The following is a 20,368-nucleotide window of genomic DNA, read 5'->3' as shown; positions in this document are numbered from 1 at the left end:
ACAGCCTCACTGTCAGAGGTAATGAAGCAGAAATTTAAAGGGTTAGTAGCAGGTCTGGTTAAACAGCAGGAAGAAGTCCAATTAGCATTGTCTTGTACACAGGTTCAATCTGAACTATCACAGGATCTAAAGCTAATGATAACCTCACTGCATGCTGGTCACTTTCCCATAAATTTGCGTAGACAAGCTGAGAGATCTGTTCCTAAATTTGCAATGACGCATGAAAAATGGTGGCTTACTCAATTCCATGGGTGTCAAAACCTCACATGCACTATTTCTTCTTTAGTGCCAGTTGCAGGTGAGGAGCATCAAGCTTATACAGTGGTAAATTTGGGTTCTGTTTTGTCAGCAGGTGTAGTTTTGCTTCCCAGAGTAAACCATGACATAATGATTTATGAAGAAGGTGAGCCCAGGTTGTTAGACACAGATGGGTGTTGGAGAAAGGAAAATGTACTGTTATGTCAAGGACAGCAAAACAGGATTATAAGGCAACAATGTTGGGATGAGGAAGGATCATGCTTGATGGATGCAAAAGAGAAGATGCCGAGCCGGATGAAGTACCTAGGACAGGGTTATTGGTGCTGGTATCAAATGGAGAATGCCACCTCTTATGCAGTATATACATTCAATTGTACTCAGAGTGGAACACTGACCAGAGGGGTGTACTGTACCACTGGCCCAGTCCTGGGAGTTGATCTGGCACAGCAGAAGGGACGTACACCCATAACACCTGAAAAAAGACTAGACATCAAGCCTGATACACCTGTCCGTTTACAAAAAATTCCTTTAGGATTTGGAGCAGAATTGAAAGGATGGTTATTGGATTTTGGGAGGGAAGATGAGATCATAAAAACACTCAGAGCTTCAGAAAGGCAAGCAACAGTGCGTTTGGAGCACGATCGTGAGAAACTAGTACAAGTCTCACATGCTCTAGAACAAGATGCTAAAGTATCATGGTGGGAAAGTCTATTTGGGTATAGTCCAAAAGCAAGTGCCTTTCTGAACCTCATGCTCCATCCAGTAGTGGTGCTCATTGTCCTTACATGTTTACTATACATTTTCCAGGTACTTGTGTTTTGTAAAATCAAAAGATTAGGTGCTAAAATGAGTAAGAAACAACAGAAACCCAGGGATGTTTTGGTGGTAGTTTCACAAGGTGAAGAATATATCTAAATGTTATATGGGTAGTTTAAACTTTCTCATGTTCCCTTAGTTAAAAGGAAGTGCATGGAAATGAGTAAATGGAAGTAGTAGACGCCCTCCATGAAAGGAGAGAACCATATAACCTAGGTATGAATGAAACCAATATAATCAATACAGGCTTATCCTGAACTATGCAGCTGGTGGTCAGACTACCAGGTGAGGGGCGGGAGAAGTCTGTCATGGATGAAAGGGTAGGTTTGTTAGGTATTGTAATTCCCTACTAAATCAACTTATTATTGTGATTTAATTACTACTATACTTACTTGGTGTTATACTTTATAATAATCATACAAACATATATATATATAAACAAAATAAGAGATTAAAAGGGACGGCATTTGCAACGTGTAAAAAAAAAAAAAAAAAAAAAAAAAAAAAAAAAAAAAAAAAAAAAATCACATGCCTCTCAATGAGTTAATTTCCTTCTTTATGCATTATTGTTGTATCTCCCTATGGTTCTACCCTTCTACCTCAACAAGACATATTGTGCCTCAGCTTATCACCAAGAAGACACTTATGGATCAAGGTCTGTGGTATGAACTCTACCTCCTGATTTAAAATCTACCTCATGTTCATAATGTTCTACAATAAAAGGCAAAGAGGTCCTAAGGGTGCAAGGGAAGAAAGACCCCAGCTGGGAAAGACAAAGATGGATGAATCCTTAGTAAAACATCGCTCTACGATTGCATCACTACAGATCAATACAAGAGCACTCTTGTCCTGACATCATCACCTGCTGTACTTGAAAGGATCAAAGGAATCTACTTGATACATCCTGGCAGGAACCATAATAAACGTTCCACCAGAATGCACCGCCTTAAGAGGAGTTTTTAGCCAAAAGGTGGCTCTGACTAAGGTGAAGAGGATGCACTGCCTTAAGATGAGTTCTTAGCCAAAAAGGTGGCTCTTATTAAGGTGAAGAGGATGGCACTACAACATATGTACCACAGAGCCAGAGGTGATATAGCTGGAGGCCCTGACTACAAGAATACTGTGATAAAAACTTTTTAATATGAGTAGTTCACAGGGATGAACTAGAGGAGGGAGTGACAAAGCTGTGATACCCGTCTAGTTTATATAACGGACATTTTGTTCATATAGCTCCATTTGGTGATGTATAAATCATTTCAGTTAGAAGAAGGCCACAAAATGTGTACGTGTTCAGGGACACTGGCTGTTCTTGAGCATGTCCTAATAGTAGATTTACCGTTATTTTGCAATGTCCTAGCTTCCTTGACTTTTAGTGGAAAAGAGGCCCCAAGGACAGATTTAGACAAGTGATGTGTTGTCCAGACTGGACCACTTCCCCTTGTGACCTTAAACAGAAGGTTGAGTAAGAGAACAGTGGGTGGTGAAACTCATTATAATATGGGTGGAGAGTTCTAAGAATTAAATGTTAACTGCTTCATGTCTGCACTGATTATTGAACTGTGATTGGTTTTTGTAACACTGATGGACATCCTGAACTGCCCAGAGGCATGTATATTTTTGCATAACTGTAACTGATAAAAGTCATTGTAACTAGTGAAATTGTAGCATTTGTCTCCTACACATGCCTCATCAACAAGCTTCTTGATGAAAATAAACGAGCCGTCCTTTTAAGAGGTGTGCCTTGAGTCATTACTGTCAGTATATTGCTTTGACACTATGAACTATTGACCCTTTTTATTGCTTCTAGGAAATTGTTTTATAGTTGGAATTTCTTAGCAGTGAGGGTCACACTTTAGTCACTTCCTGTCGGAGTCAGGACTGAGTCAGCCACTTACATACCTGATATTTAACTCTTTCATGCAGAGAAAGAGTGAGTAAGTGAGTGAGTGTGTAAACAGTAAATCATTCCTCTGTGAGGGAAATGCCACCTATCTACATGGTACATTCATCAGCTGACTCATGAAGCAGGGCTCTGATACACAAGGCATTTCCTTCACACAGGCTGTGATAAGTGACTTATCAAATGCCTTCTATTGTTCCTGGCTAAAAGCTCTATAGGTATGTGGGCTTTACAGAATGACTGTTTCTTTGATAGTTGTCCTTTAACCAGTTCACCCCCAAGGGGTTTTACCCTCTATAGGTATGTGGGCTTTACAGAATGACTGTTTCTTTGATAGTTGTCCTTTAACCAGTTCACCCCCAAGGGGTTTTACCCTGAATAACAGACCAGAGCAATTTTCACCTGTCAGTACTTCTCCCTTTATTCCCTAATAACTTTATTACTACTTATCACAAGAAAATGATCTATACCTCGTTTTTTTTTCCCACCACCAATTAGGCTTTCTGTGGGTAGTACATTTTGCTAAGAATTATTTTTAAATGTGTTTTAATGGGAAAAATAAGAAAATGGATAAAAAAAAAAAAAATTATTTCTCAGTTTTCAGCCTTTATAGTTTTAAAATTAAACGTTCTCCTGTGGATAAAAGACATTTTATTTGCCCAGCTGTCACGATTATTAAACCGTTTAAATTATGTCCCTATCACAATGTACAGTGACCATATATTATTTTGAAATATAGGTGTTATTTTTCTGTTTTGTTTTTCATTTGACCGGTCCATAATTACAAGCCCCTGTGTAGTAAAGTAAAAGTAATTTTCCATCATAAAATATAGATTAAAAAAAGCTGAGCCCCTAAGGCAACTATTTATGTATTATTTTTTAACTGGGGTGGGGGAGCGCTTTGGTAATGCAAGTTATTAGTATTGTATAAATATGTGTCATTTTACTTTTTGGCCACAAGATGGTGCTCCTGTTATAGGAAGTGTTCACTTTTTTTTCTACATTTAAATACAATCTGACGGCTTCCTGTTTTATGAATGGACGTGGCCGCTGTTCGCATTTTACGATTTTCGCGACAGAGGTCCTTTAAAAAAAAGGACATCCGAGGTGAAAATAAATTGATTAGAAAAACAATTTTATCTATCCTCCTCCTCCTAAAAATTACTTTTTTAGATATCAGTTTTATTTTACATTTCAATCTAGGTTTTAAGTTTTTACTGTTCCATTGACTCAATGACACCTTCATTGAAGTATGCCAGAGCTCAAATCTATGAATTAACCCTTTTTATCTTTTTCCTGCTCCAGAAAGTGATTTACTGACAGTAAAGTACTTTATGGCTGTAATTACTTATCAATGAGGGTTATGCTATAGTCAGACCCAGTCCGACCCGGACTTAAAGGGGAACTGAAGAGAGAGGTATATGGAGGCTGTCATGTTTATTTCCTTTTAGACAATACCAATTACCTGGCAGCCCAGCTGATCCTCTGCCTCTAATACTATTAGCCACAGCCCCTGAACAAGCATGCAGCAGATCAGGTGTTTCAGTGGTTCAGACTTATAAGTCTGATCTGACAAGACTAGCTGCATGCTTGTTTCTGGTTTTAATCAGATACTACTGCAGAGAAATAGACCAGCAGGGCTGCCAGGCAACTGGTATTGATTAAAAGGAAATAAACATGACAGCCTCCATATACCTCTCTCTTCAGTTCCCCTATAAACTTGCATACCTGATGCTTAAAGAGACTCTGTAACAAAATTCACAGCCTTATTTCTTCTATCCTATAAGTTCCTATACCTCTTCTAATGTGGTCAGCATTACTGCAGCCTTTTCTAGTTGCACTGTCTCTGTAATAGATCTAATCTTTTTTTGCCAAGCCTTGTCGAGTTAAAGGGGAACTGAAGAGAGAGGTATACGGAGGCTGTCATGTTCATTTCCTTTTAATCAATACCAGTTGCCTGGCAGCCCTGCTGGTCTATTTATCTGCAGTAGTATCTGATTAAAACCAGAAACAAGCATGCAGCTAGTCTTGTCAGATCAGACTTATAAGTCTGAAACACCTGATCTGCTGCATGCTTGTTCAGGGGCTGTGGCTAATAGTATTAGAGGCAGAGGATCAGCAGGGATGCCAGGTAATTGGTATTGTCTAAAAGGAAATAAACATGACAGCCTCCATATACCTCTCTCTTCAGTTCCCCTTTAAAGAGAAATGCACTCTCTGGCCTAGTGTACACCAGAGCGGTTCTGCTGCGGTTTGCGATCCGCTTGCGGGTGCGGATCCGCTAGGGTAATGTATTTCAATGGGCTGGTGCACACCAGAGCGGGAGGCGTTTTGCAGAAACGCATACTCCCGGGCTGCTGCAGATTTTGGATTGCGGATGCGTTTCTGCCTCAATGTTAAGTATAGGAAAAACGCAAACCGCTCTGAAAAACGGCACTTCAGAGCGGTTTGCCAGGCGTTTTTTGTCACAGTAGCTGTTCAGTAACCGCTTTACTGTAACAATACATGGAATCTACTACACCACAAACGCTTCACAAAACCGCAAAATGCTAGCTGAAACGCTACAGAAAAAGAAGAAAAAGCGTTTCAAAATCTGCTAGCATTTTGCGGATCTGCTAGCGGTTTTTGGTGTGCACCAGGCCTCTCTGTGGTGATAGGGAGAAGTTATACACGCCCCCTGCAAACTCTCCTGTGTGTGTCTGAGTCACAGGCTTGTCTCTGCTCACAGCCAGAGTCTCTGCAAAGGCTTGTGGAGCTGAGACATTTCAAACAGCTGTGATTGCAGAGAGATCAGTGCAAAGCTCAGACAAGCAGCTAAGGAAAACACATGGGAGTAACATTCCAGCAATCAAGTCACATTTCATAGGAGCTTCTGCAAACAGGCACCTGCTCTGATGATGTATTTCCTGTTTGGCAGCCATCTTCATTGTATACAAAATCAAATAAAACAGTGATTTTATCACCAGGAAAGCGAAAATGTCACAGAGGGGGCTAGGAGAAGACATCAGTCTGGTATGTTTATTTATGTAAGATTTTCTCAGTACAGATTCTCTTTAACTCTTTTTCAGGCAGAGGGAAAAAAAAAATGTGTGTGCTTGGCACTGTACATACACATCTATCTCATGTCACTTGTCACCTTGGTTGTCCATTAAGTAGCAAGAAGTGTAAAAACCAAGCCATAATGAAATGCCATACCTGGAGGTGACCCCATGAGTCTCCCGGATACTTCAGAGCCTGGCAGCTTCTTCTTCAGTATGGGAACAATTTTCTCATCGAAGTATTCCATGGCCATAGAGGAGATGTCCCGTAACTCCTGCAGAACCTCATGGGCCCTCTGAGGGGACCTGGTGGAGTTGACGTATCTCAGCACGCTGTAGATTTCATCGATCACCTATAAGGAGAACAATCACCATTAGAGATGTAGAGGCAAGGAGAGCAGGGGACTACTCTGTGCTGCAAAGCTTTAGGGCTCAGACACACTAAGCATTTTTTTTGCCATCAGAGCTTTCTGAGAGCTTTTTAAAAAAGCGTAACAAAAAAAAAAAAAAAAAAAAAAAAAGACGTCCCCTGGGGGGGGGGGACTCACCTCAGTAGGGGGAAGCCTCAGGGTCCCAATGAGGCTTCCCCCACTCCTGTAGCTGCAGGCAGTCCAGCGCTGGCTCCCCCGAAATGTCCCGGAATCCTCCCTCGACAAGCACTGATTTATTTACCTTCCCTGGCTCCAGCGGGGGCGCTGTTGTGGCTCTCCGCACGGAGATAGGCGAAAATAGCCGATCTCCGTCTTGTCCGCTCTACTGCGCAGGCGACTTGCGCCTGCTCAGTGGAGTGGCCCGACAGCGATCGGCTATTTCCGCCTATCTCCAAGCGGAGAGCCGATACTGCGCCTGCACAGGAGCCCGGGAAGGTAAATATTTACATCCCCGCTGTTTGGGGAGCTTTATCGCCGCCGCCGTGGGACCGAGGAGGACGGGAAAAGCCTTGATAGGATCTGGAGGCTTCCCCCACCCGAGGTGAGTACCCCCCAGGGGAGGTTTTTCTCATTACAGGTTTTCTTTAAAAAATCACTTCTATTGACTTACATTAAAATTGCAATGGCGGTAAAAATTGCACGATTTTACCACAAACCCGATTTTACTGTAAGTCAATGGGATCGTTTTAAAAAAAGCTCTCAGAAAGCTCTGATGGCCAAAAAGCTCTCAGAAAAGGGCCCATTCTCCCTAGAAGTGTTTTTCTGAGTGTTTCGTGATGATGAATTAATGTTTTTTTGAAGCCACAAATGCCAGTGATTGTGATTTTTCATTCATTCTGTTATGCGATTGCAATTTTTCATTTGCATTGCATGATCCCTAAAAAAAAAAAAAAAAAAGATCGCTCCAGAAAGCCATTTTAAATTCGAATCACTATAGTGAAAAAACACTTCTCATGATCTCTATGAAAAGTAGCAACCCTAACGATTTAAAAATCACTAGCGATTGGCGATTTAGCTGCGCAGTGGAAAAAGGCCCTGAGGCCTCTTGCACACTGTACACGATTCCGATTCAGATTCCGCTTTTTAATCAGTTTTTACATCCGATTCAGATTCAGATTTGCAGTGTGCAGGGAGCAAACTGCAAATCAGAATCTGAATCGGATGTAAAAACTGATTAAAAATCTGAATCTGAATCGGAATCGCGTGCAGTGTGCAAGAGGCCTTAGTGTGTCTGAGCCCTTAGAGGGGAGTGGATTGCCTGGCAGAGAGTCATATACCTCCAGTAAAAATGTATCTTTGCAATTTACACTCTGAATGGGAGGGACCTTTTTGCAGTGTAATAGTTGTGGCTAAAGCTGACCTAAGGCCTAAAACCCACTAGAGCGCTCTAATGGCCCATACTCACGAGGGACTTTTGTCGCCCGTGAGTATGGGCCGTCGCGCGCGCACCCCGAACTGTCGCCTGTCGCTCATGTCGCCATGCGATTGAAAGTTTCAATCGCATGGCGACAGTCGCCGCCGCACCTCCCCCGCAACTGTCGCTAGTCCGCGTGAGTACGCGGACTAGCGACAGCAACCTCCATTGTGGTAAATGGAGCTTCCGGCGGGGGGGAGGAGGAACGTCGGCGACAGCTTCCGTCTCGCCGCTGGTCCCTCTTCCGCGTGTGTACGCGGAGGGACCTGGCGAGGAGCTGTCGCCGGCCTGTCGCCCACACGCTCACGTGTGCTGGCGACAGGCCACTTCTGCAGCCCGTGAGTACGGGCCATAAGCTTCACGTTGGGACTGCCAACGATCTCTGGCGAATCCCCCCCAAAAAAATAAATAAATAAATAGATATACCAATGGAAGTGGGTGGAGGGGAGCCCACTGGTTGGCCAAACTGTAATCGCGCCACCTGCACCATTTTGCTAGCAAATGCAATTCAATGTCAAGTATAATGAGCTGCAAAATTACTTTTCAAGTGCTATACAAAGTGATTTCAATTGTTTGCAGTACCCAAAAACCAACAGCTTACCCAAAATCCCTTGCTAAACTTAAAATCACTATTTGCAATTAGTTCTGGCTCAGGAGTCAAACTCATGGCCTCGTGCTTCACAGGCAGAGACAGTACCTCTGAACATTCTCTGCAACCACTAGCATTGCAATAAAATAGTTTACAAAACACTTACAAAAACGCTGAGCGATTGCGACTGGGATCAGCCATTTGCAGTGGGTATCAAGCCTTACTGTCTTAGGGCTGGAACCCACAAGAGCGTTTTTTTGAGCATTTTGGCAGCGCTGCGATACGCTAGCGTTTTGCCAAAACGCTCAGCTGATGTTAATGGATGGGGCAACTTCCACAGGAGCGTTTGCGTTTCCCAGAAACGCAAACGCAGGACCTGCAGCATTTTGGGAGCGTTAGCGCTTCAATGTAAAGTATTGAAACGCTAGCAGAAACGCTCAGCAAAACCTAAACTGAGCGGTTTTGCTAGCGTTTTGCGGTTCAGCACACTGTAACAAAATTAAAAATAATTCACAGGACCAATCAGGATAAAAACGCGAAACGCAAAACGCTACACAACCGCTGAGGAAAAAAATACACTGTTGCAAAACGCGACCGAAAACTCGCATGAATCCGCTTGCAAACCGCTCAGGCCAAACGCTAGCGGTTGCGTTTGCGGATTTCAGTGGGTTCCAGGCCTTACTCACTGTGTTTTGGAGGCTACCCTGAACAAGACTCAGGCTTGGTTTACACTGAGTCAGTAACTCAACACAACTGTCCACTGATGAGAAGGAATTTCCCATGTTTCCCTGTGGGACAGTTCACATTCGAGCAGATGTAAAATGACCCATAGGGAAACAGAAAATTCCTTCTCATCAGTTGTCTGTTGTGTATTAACTGACAGCAAATGATTCAGAATAAACCTAGCCTCCCAGCTGCTGGGGATTGTGGAGTGGTATAGAGGGCGGGGCAATGTCTGCTTCCTCTGACAGACATCTGCTAGAACAGAATCACAGCAAGTTTATTGTCCTGCTTGGACATACACTGAACACATCTTCTACACGTTCTATGTATATGGAGAAGACAATTGTTGAAGAAGCATTTGGCATACTACAGATATCGTCTAACCAGATAATTTACTCATTTAATGACTTATCAGTTAATCTTAACTAGAGATGGATAATGAAATGCTAACAATTCAGGCTTGCATGTAAATTAAATACAAATAGTATGCAGCTGATTAGCAAAGGTATCCCTATGGGATAATTCTCACTGCAGTGCATGTGATTTGCAGCTTTTGGTTGCGATTGCGATGCAATTCTTGCTTTCAAAAGGAGAGTTGCAAAACGCCAAAAATTTGCTCTTCAAAATCGCTAGGCGATTGCGTTTTGCGATCTGTGTGTGAAGTAGGCCTAATGCCTGGTAAAAAGCATGCAATTTACAATCAGATAGACAGGTTGAATCGAGTATTTCCGACAGGTCCGATTTGCTTTCCAATCTCTTTTTGCTCTATTTTCTGATCACTTCTATACAAAGTTGATCTGAAAAACAATCGTAAATCAGATTAGACCTGTCCGAAATAATTGATTTGACACATCTATCTGATGGGAGATTGCATGGTGTGTACAGGGCCTAAAACGTTCCTTTGGAATGCATGCTATGCGCACATCTCCTTGCACGGATAAAGACCTCGTCAAGACAATGCAGAGATGACTTCACTTGTCCATGAGCAGATCTTGCAGCACAGACTGCCCATAAATAGTCATCAGTACTTGTAACAAAGCTGCTACAACAGTGACATCTAGTGGTTTGTGGATTTAAATATAAAGCAAACCACATTCCACCTATACTGCTGTCATTATAGCAATGGTGCCACCTGCAGGCAGCTGAATGCAATTATGATGATAAACACGGGGAGATTTATCAACGCATTACTGACCGTTTTTCCTTCTTAATCTGTTCTAACCAGCAGGGAGAACAGTTCTGCATGATAATAAGAATGCTCTTAAATCCTAGGTAATAGTGGCAGTTCAGCATGAATTTCTAGAGCTGCACTAGTTAAGAGGGCAAATCCATCCCTAAACTGGTGCAGATTAAGAAGTGCTTGATAGCAGGTCTACAGATGTAGAACTGCAGGCTAGACATGATTGCAGAGTGCAGGCTAGACATGATTTGTGATGTGCCCCTCCCACCTGCTGAATTCCTCCTCAGAGTCTGCTGCTATCAATACAGCAGGTGTGGTTACCTCAGCAACAGCAATTCCCCTCACACACTGCACTGTCTGAGAGACCTTCCTAGCTCCTCCTATTTTACAACAGTTTTAGAAGGAATCTGCACTATCTAGTGATTTCTTAAGATGCCCGAGACAGTTCTGCATGGATTTCTAAAAACCTAATATTTTGTCTCAGGCACCCTTGATAAATCTGGCCCATAGTCTGATGCATCAAAACCTAAATAAAAAATATAAAAAAGGATCTGAAAACAATGTGGTCTTTTGTGTAACTGGCTTCATTCTGAATGGCATCCGGTATACAGATTGACGTACGAGATCTCCAGAATTCCCCTGTTGGCTTTATTAGTTTATAGCAGACAGTGTAACAAGTTGCTTCAGTGTTTGCACAACTTCTTCGGGTTTCATGCAAGGACACATTCATTTCAAGCATTAGTGAAAGCCTACACATTCCTGTGGATGCGGGATCCGCATATAACACTACAGCTCCGTACACACGCGAGACTGCAGTCGTCGGAAAATGAGCCAATGATGTCAGCGCACATTTGAAACCAGGGACAGCGCAATGACAGTCTGCTGATCGGATCGTTAAAGGGGCCCTTCGCAATTTGGACTTACCTGGGGCATCCTCCAGACCCCCCCCCTTCCCCCTAATAGCCCGCAAGGTCCCCCAGCACCTTCTTCGTTTCCGCTGGTGGCTCCGTTAATCAGCGACTTTGGCCTGAAGTCAGCCGGCTGGCTTGAGAGTCCTGCGCATGCACGGTTCTCTAAGGCTGAACCGCGCAGGTGACACGTTGAGTGCGCAGCCGGGGCACACACGGCCGAATTCACCAATTAATTGAGCCACAGTGGGAACAGGAGAGGAACCAGGATAACGTCTCATCTCAGTGATGCCAGTAGAGGGCGTCATAGCAAATAAGTCCCCGACTAACCAGTAAGAGGATTCCTGGTGGCGTGGATTAGCGTGCATAAGAAGCGTCGCTCTTCATATGCCGGCGGGGACACTCGGCGGGTGGCGGACGCATGAATGAGCTACTGTAAATATGTCACACAGCACCGCTCTGGTGTGCAAGGGGGGAGACTAGGACGACGACACAGCAGTGACTCGTGTAGGAGCCGAAACCCCCACTTTTGGGACACTTTTTTTGTCCCGAAAACTTGGCTTATACGCGAGTATATATGGTACATTGGCCGGAGGAGCCACAGATCAGCAAGCCTGTACTGCTCTCTACAGTGAAAGTAAATTTTTTTACACACAGAGAATGCTTGGGAATGCATTCAATGTTCTTTTATGTACCCAAGAATACTTACTTAAATTTTAGTGCGTATAATACCACTTTCAGAACTAGGATTCCTAAAATATTAAAAAGTTTGCAATCTGCCTGGATATTCATCTTAAAGGATACTTCCAGGCACAAAAAAATAAATAAATTAAAATCCATTTACTGGCAGCCGTCCTGTGCCCTCGCCGCAGCTCCGGTGGCTTCCAGTCTCCTCCACTGCAGAAGCTGACCTCGCCAGGTTGGCTTCCGGGTCAGTGTCTTCTGCATTCCACCGCTGAGATGTCAGCGCTGCAATGCGCAGGCGCAGTAGTTCTGCAGCGCTGCTGACGTCAGCGGTGTAGAGGTGAAGCCCAGAAGAAGCAGATGTAGTGAGGTCGGCTTCTGCAGCAGAGAAGACCAGGAGCCACCAGAGCTGCCGCGAGGGCATAGGACAGCTGCCAGGGGCTGGAGGAAGCCCTAGGTAAGTGGATTTGAATGTTTTTTTGTACCTGGACGTAATCTTAAAGACCAGTCCTACATCAAACAGCATGGCTATATCTTAAATCTGAGTATAACTGCAGAATCTGCATCAGCAGTAGTCAGCAATGATCACGGAGGCGCTCATCATTCATTAGCATCTCATCGACCTTCCCTAGTGAAGACTGATAAACAGGATGAATCGGCCGCCACGTTACCTTTCCGGGGATGAAGCAGCACAGATTGGAGTCCACGTATTTCATGAAGGTCATGTTGAGTAGGGATAGTCTGGTCTCCACTGCGGCCAGGATATCGGCGTGACGCGCCAGAGAATGGTTCCTCCTCTCCGATTCCCGCCTGCAGAAAGGGAGATGCTCCGTAATAAAACTATAGACTCAGGTCCAGCTTCTCTTTATTCAGCGTTTCTGAGGCCTGACAATCAACTACAGCCTGGTACACACATCCAATTGTGATTGGCTAATGACTGGCCTGAAGTGAGAGGTGTATGAAGGCTACCATATTTATTTCCCTTGAGGCCCCATTCACACCTAAAAACGCATATTGCGTATTTGTGCGCTTTTTTCCCTCCCGGCTGCCATTCCTTTCCCACAGCAGGCGTGGCCACCATCTCCCTGCTCTCCTCTTTCTAAAATCAAGTGCAGCCACTAGTGTTGGTTTGAATTTGAAGCATAGTTCCGAATTCACCCAACACCACACTACAGCCCCATTCAACACTGCGGACAGGGTCAGGGCGTGGCTCCGATACTTCCTCCTTCCAAAGCTGAAGGAGGGAGTATCGGAGTCACGTGAAACGCGCTGTGGAGCACAAGTGAGATTTGGTTGTTAGCTGTGGTTTTCAGTTGAACATGGAATATTCCGAATGCAAGCACCAACACTAGTGGCCACCATTCCGACCCCCCCCCCCCCCCCCAATAAATAGCAAGTATGGCCTCCATACTGCCCCCCCCCCCCTTCTTCAAAGCATGTGTGGCCACGATTTTCAACCTCACCACCCTAATGTTAGCAAGTGTGGTCTCCATTCTGATCCCCCCAGTCTTCACAGCATATGTGACCACCACCTTCCCATTCCCTCAGCCTACTCAGCAGTGTAGCTGCATGCCCCCATCCTCTTCCCATTCCATTCCATTTTCAAGTCTGGCTGCGACCCCCCCCCCCCCTTCCAAACTAAGTCTGGCCTCCATCTCCCAACAAGTGCAGCCACTTTCCCTCATCACTAGAGATGCTCAATGGTATGCAAATACTTCTGAGCTTAAACAAATTTTTATGCAAACATATGCAGCTTCAAAACGGACCAATCAGTTTAAACCTGGGTTTAAATCGCGTGTCGAACTCCAGGCCTGGAGGGCCAGATCCATGCCAGTGTTTAGGATGGACTGAGAAAGAGAGGAATGCGTTCTACCTGATGGATCACATCTTTCCTGATTCAGACTCATCAATTCCTTTGAGCTGTATCAAAAATGTGTGAGGATCTCGGCCCTCGTGAGACCGGTTTGACATACCTGGAAAATGGATTGGACTATTTTCAAACTGCATATATTTGCATAATAACTTGTATAAACTCAGTATTTGCATCTCTTTGATCATCCCTACTCACCACCCACAAGAGTTAGCTAGTGAGTGACTGACACCATCACTAGCTTAGCAATTTAGCAGATTTCAGGAAAGCAGCAAATGTTCACTCTGCCCAGAGGCCAGGAGGAAACCAGCTATATACTCAGAAGGTCCATCAGATTTTAGAGAGGCTTCTTTTAGAAATATTAGAAACTCCAAATTCAGTGCAGCCATGGCAACGGCACACTGATATGGGCAAGGCTCCACCAGCGGAATGAAGACTTGATTTTCATGCTATCTGTGTGGAAACTGTGCACAAAAGGCTTATTATACTAAGCTTGGCATTGGCCCAGTCTGTGTAGCAGGAGGAGGTTGTGAGGAACAAAACAGCAGACATGCGTACCTGGGCAGCTGGGCCTTGACCTGCTTCTGGCACAGGCTGTGGTAGCGCTCCACCCGCAGGAAGCCCTGGTTGAGCATACGTTGGCACTCCATATCCATACGCTTACATACCTGAAACACAAAACCAGAACATATGAGGAGAGATGGCATAAAACGCAACAGATTCTTAGGAATTGCCTCAAAGGCTCCATAAAAAAATCCTACTTTAAATTTTTTATTTTCTTTTACAAGTCTGCGAAGACAAATCAAGGCTACAAAATTGATGTCCAGCGACGATAACCAACTGACAGCAAGCTCTAGGCCCTTTAAAGCAGTAGGATTAGCTATACTATGCCATGGAAAAAAAAAAAAAAAAAAAAAAAAAAAAACATATATAAGTAGATACTTGATCTACTTACATAACACATGTACTGTCCACGTTTTTATTTCAGTGAATGTTATATCGTAAATGAAGAGAATTCTGTTTCTGGTGGGAACCATGTCTTTTGCCCACAGTTTAGGCTAAATCATGATGTCATTTCTGCCCTTTGCTTTTTTTTCTTTTCTCCTCCAATTGCTGAGTCACCTCAGCCTTGCTTGTAAACACGGTTACCCGGTTAAATCACAACATACCGTATATACACTCGGATACAAGTCGACCCTGTGTATAAGTCGACCCCTGGCATAGCAGCAGCTGCTAATCAGTGGCGGTTACTGCTGCTGGCATAGCAGCAGCTGCTAATCAGTGGCGGTTACTGCTGCTGGCATAGCAGCAGCTGCTAATCAGTGGCGGTTACTGCTGCTGGCATAGCAGCAGCTGCTAATCAGTGGCTGTTACTGCTGCTGGCACGGTGGCAGCTGCTAATCAGTGGCTGTTACTGCTGCTGGCACAGTGGCGGCTGCTAATCAATGACCATTACTGCTGCTGGCACAGTGGCAGCTGCTAATCATTGGCAGCCGGTTACTGCTGCTGGCATGGTGGCAGCTGCTAATCAGTGGGTGTTACTGCTGCTGGCACAGTGGCAGCTGCCAATTAGTGGCTGTTACTGCTGCTGGCTAGAGATGTCCCGAACGGTTTGCATGCAAACATTCGCGCGAACAACGCATTTGCATCGGATCGTGAACTTTATGCCGGTTCGACCCGCCCCCTACATCATTGGGCTAAACTTTGACCCTCTACATCACAGTTAGCAGACACATGGCAGCCAATGAGGCTGCACTCCATCCTGGACCCCCGCCCCACCCCCCCTTATATAAGGCAGCAGCGTCTGCCATGTTCTCACTTTGTGTTGCTGCAGTATTAGTGAGAGAAGGGAGGGACATTGGAGAGATAGGGGAAGTGATAGTTAGGAGGTCTGTTAGCTTGTTCCTTGCTGGAAAAGCACCACCAAAACAGCTCTTTTGAGAGCTAATGTTCTTGTGATGCGGGTTTTTTTTTTTTGTGTGTGTGGCCCACTGACACTGCATTATACAGCCCTGTGTGTCGCAGCTGGCCCTGTGCCAGGTGAGCACATTCAGTGCCTAGTGTGACTGCTGCACGCTGTTTTATATACCAGCCCGTGCATACCTTTCACTGCACCTGTGTGTGTGACAGCTGCACATTGTATTGTAATACCAGTCACTGTATACCTTTCACTGCACCTGTGTGTGACCGCACAGTTTTATATACCAGCAATCAGTGCATCCATTTTCACTGCACCTGTGTGACTGCACATTGTATTAGTCAAGTCAGTGCACACCTTTCACTTCATCCCCCCCAATATGGACAAAACAACAGGCAGAGGCAGGCCACCCGGCAGGTCTGTTCGAGGTCATGCGGACGTGATTTCGTGCGGCCCTGGACCAAAGTACAGTATTCAGAAGGCACGTGCCATCTACTCCCAAGAGTGCCAGGACATAGTTCACTATTTAACACAGAACACCTCAGCTTCCGCACGGAACCGTGACATATCTTCCTCCGCAACCACCACTGCTACTACTAGCACCACATCAGCTCCATTTGACACTTCGCAGGAGTTATTTGGTGGGGGATTCACTGATTCACAGCCATTATTGTTACAAGATGACGGCGCTAAGCATGTTACACCACCACTTCATATGTCTGAGTTAAGCGCCAGTATGGAGGGGGTGTCAGAGAGGAGCAAGAGGAGACGAGGTTGCTGAAAAAAGCAGGGGGAGCTTGTCGTCAGAAACAGTTCGGCGGCATGTATCACCAGCCAACATGCCCTTCAAGGTAAGCTGCTGACGCCACCACCAAAGTGCCATCATTCCAGGTCTCAGCGGTGTGGAAATTTGTGTGTGTCTGCCTCAGATGAGAGCAATGCCATCTGTACTCTCTGCCACCAAAAATTGAGACGTGGAAAGACCAAGCCCCACATAGGGACCACTGTCGTACGAAGGCACATGATGAAAAAGCACAAACAGCATTTTGATGACCACCTGAGGAAAAGCAGCACACAACAGCAAAGCCACCCTCCGCCTCCTCTTCCTCCTTCAGGTGCAGCATCTTCAGCCGCTTTCTCCCTTGCACCTTCACAGCCACCCTCCTCCACTCCGCCTCTCAGCTTGAGCGGTTCCTGCTTCTCTGCCCACAGCAGCAGCCGCCAGGTGTCCATGAAGGAAACCTTTGAGCAAAAGAAGCCAATGTCTGCCAGTCACCCTCTTGCCCGGCATCTGACAGCTGGCTTGGCGGAACTGTTAGCTCGCCAGCTGTTACCATACCAGCTGGTGGACTCTGAGGCCTTTTCGAAAATTTGTGGCGATTGGGACACTGCAGTGGAAGATACCAGGCCGCAGTTACTTTTCTCAAAAGTCGATACCGAAACTGTATAGTGACGTTGAAAGGCAAGTGGTGTCATCTCTCTGGCACACAGCGTTGGGTCAAGGGTCCATCTAACCACGGATGCCTGGTCTGTAAAGCACGGTCAGGGCAGGTACATTTCTTATATGGCACATTGGGTCAACCTGGTGACCGCTGGCAAGCAGGGAGTAGGTGGTTGTGCAGCGGACCTAGTTGTGACACCTCCATGGCTTGCAGGCAGGCCTTTTGCCACCTCCTCTCCTTCTCCTCCTGCTACATCCTCTTCGCTGTCGTCCTCCTCCTCGGCTGAGTGGCAGTGCCACTCTACTGGTGCTGCAATCTCCTCCAAAATTACACATCTCCAGCTCCCCAGGGCCTAGGCTGCATGCCAGGTACGACGGTGTCACGCCATCTTGGACATGTCTTGCCTCAAAGCCGAGAATCACACTGCAGCAGCTCTGCTGGTCGCTCTAAACAAACAGGTGGATCAGTGGCTGACCCCACACCAACTGGAAATCGGCAACGTGGTGTGTGACAACTGCAGCAATCTCATTTCGGCTTTGAGTTTGGAAAAGTTGACACATGTACCCTGCATGGTGTGGAGATATATTGAGGTGCTGATATTAGAGAGTACAGAAACCTATTCTATCATTTTTATGTCTGCTGTATATCTTTCAGAGGTGGAGGTCAGCCAGTATGGCTTGAAGATATTGGCAGCTAGCTTCATGGACTATTAATGCAATTGTGTGTGGTGTCAATAGACAGACAAAAGGGAACCTCATTACCCGTTTCTGGCTGTCCAGAGGAACTGTACGCTGTGATCTTTTGTATTAATGTAGACAGCTGCCATTGTCTTCAGTGAATGGACCAGTCCCCTTCAATAGGCAAGGAAGCAGCTCATTAGGGCAACCAGCAGTCACTTTGATCTGCTGCCCCAGGTGTGATTGTCTGCATCTGCCTACCGGCAATTACAGGCAAACTGCTACCTGTAACTAGAACGCCCTTTTTTCATGTATGTGCTAAAATACACTTTAACCAAGGAAATAATGTGGAGGAAGCTTTTTGATGTCTGGTAGGATACAATCTCACCTATTGAATTCTGAAACCTTCAAGAAACTAAAACAGGAACCCCTTTGAAGTTTGCATATCACAGGAAAGATTATAACAAGCGTTCAGTGATGTCACAAACGGGGAAACTGCATTAGTTCCTGGGGGCTGGACATTAAATGCCCCAGGGGACACTTCAGAATATAAAAAGCAGAGACAGATACCTAGTGTCCATCTGCTCTTGGAGTTAGCGCATAGCTAGAGTTGATCTCGACTTCTGGTCGAACAAGCGGCATGCTCCTGCCGACAACATTGAGACCTTCAAGTTGGTAACGTTTTTAATCCCCATTTTTATTTTTACGCAAATATCCGTGTATGTATCTTTGTAACTCGTAATTTTGTAACTTTTTTACTTTGTCTTTTTGTAATCTTTTGTATATATTAAGTTCTGCATTGTTCTATGTTTTTATGGAATATTAAATCATTATTTAATAAGCTTGACTTCTGCTGTACTAAACTAACACTCATAGCCTAGAAGAGACTGAAGTGTAACCGTGTATAAGTTCATGCCTAGTTGTATGTTTGAGCAACACTACCATATGAAATTGTAATTGCATTGTGTGTGTGGGGGCGTTTGTCATACGTTGGCCTAAAGCACGCAGCTGACCCAACGTACGAAACGCCAGTGCGAGTAGCTAACAGTATCGTTCGGAACGACTGTTAGTGGTTTTGCTGCACGACAGTGTAACTTGCATTACAAGTCAGTGTCTGATTGTGCTGTGTTACTGTACAACTGTACTGTGTGTGGGTGCGTGGCGTTCTCGTATTCGGCCTAAGCGCACAGCTGACCCAAATACGAAAACGCGGAGTGCGCGCTGAGGACTCGACAGCAGAGTGGAAGTGTCTAGCGAACCGCTAGTGGTGGCAGTGAGAGGTGTTCTGAGGGGTCCCAGCCTTGTTTTAGCTTGACTAAGGCTGCTTCCCCTCTCAGTCTGGTCAAACCCGCAGTCGGGAACCGTATACGCAGGCGTGCCGCGGGACGGTTCCTGACACATGGCATATGTGCTCAAGCTTATAATCCAAAGAATTGTGTCCAAGTACCCAGGCTTACAGGAGGTCCTGAAGCAGTCCAGGAAGGTGTGTGGCCATTTCAGGCGGTCCTACACGGCCATGGCGCGCTTGGCCGATATATCCAGCAGAGAAACAACTTGCTGGAATTTAACGCTCCTCATGTTTGACCGCAAGAGCAAGATGAGATGGCTAGTACGTCGGCATCAGACTTTGTGCAGATGGCGTCTTTCATGCTGTCCAGCCTTTTGAGGGACCCCTGTATAAAAAAAAAAACTCAATGGGAATGACCTGTACTGGGTGGCAACGCTACTAGACCCTCGGTATAAGCACAAAGTGGCGGAGAGGTTACCAAATCGCCACAAGGCTGAAGGGATGCAGCACTTGCACCACAAGCTAGACAGTGTGCTTTAGGGCCCTTTTCCACCAGCGCGTTTGCGCTGGCTGAATCGCAAAACCGCAAACCGCTAGCGATTTTACAATCGCTACGGTTTGCTTTTTAACATAGGAATCGCGGTAGGTCATTTCCACTACCGTGATTCGCTTTTGACGGGAACGCGAACGCGCGGCGGAGCGATATTTGCCGCGATTTTGCTATGCAGTGCATAGCATAGCAAAATCGCGGCCGCGAACGTCGGGGAATCGCCAGTTTTGCGATTCAGCAATCGCTAGCGTTTAGCGTGAACGCTAGCGACTGCAGGTGGAAAAGGGCCCTTACAGTGCGTTTAAGGGTGATGTCACAGCACAACAGAATAAAGGTGCAACTGCCAGTAATCTTCCCCCTCCTCCCATGTCCACACAGGCAAGGACAGGATGCTCTAGCGATCTCATGGTGATGTCGGACCTTCATTAGTCCAACGCCTCGCCTTAGCCCTTCCGGAAGCACCCTCCAATGCCTCGACCAGCAGGTAGCCGACTACCTGGCCTTAAGTGCCGATAGACACTGAGCAGCGATAAACCCCTGTACTACTGGGTGCGCAGGCTTGACCTGTGGCCAGAGCTGTCACAATTTTCCATCCAACTGCTGTCTTGCCCTGCCTCAAGCGTCCTGTCAGAAAGGACCTTCAGTGCAGCTGGAGGCATGGTCAGTGAGAAGAGACGTCACC

General features: G+C 45.6%; 1 protein-coding gene across 1 annotated transcript in view; it reads right to left on the bottom strand.

Annotated features, from left to right (window-relative positions):
- FBXO28 (F-box protein 28) overlaps positions 1 to 20,368 on the bottom strand; it is a 40,564-nt gene that overhangs the window by 11,980 nt on the left and 8,216 nt on the right. Inside the window, exons 2-4 of the mRNA XM_068232848.1 lie at positions 14,370 to 14,479; positions 12,613 to 12,751; positions 6,170 to 6,365 (exon numbers count right to left, since the gene is read on the bottom strand). Coding sequence (XP_068088949.1) covers positions 6,170 to 6,365; positions 12,613 to 12,751; positions 14,370 to 14,479 — 445 coding nt within the window. The remainder of the gene's footprint in view (positions 1 to 6,169; positions 6,366 to 12,612; positions 12,752 to 14,369; positions 14,480 to 20,368) is intronic.

This window comes from Hyperolius riggenbachi, chromosome 4 (genome assembly GCF_040937935.1).
Source record: "Hyperolius riggenbachi isolate aHypRig1 chromosome 4, aHypRig1.pri, whole genome shotgun sequence".
Classification (NCBI taxonomy): Eukaryota; Metazoa; Chordata; class Amphibia; order Anura; family Hyperoliidae; genus Hyperolius; species Hyperolius riggenbachi.
Note: the sequence above shows the minus strand (reverse complement) of the source record. Positions and strands in the feature narration are given on the sequence as shown.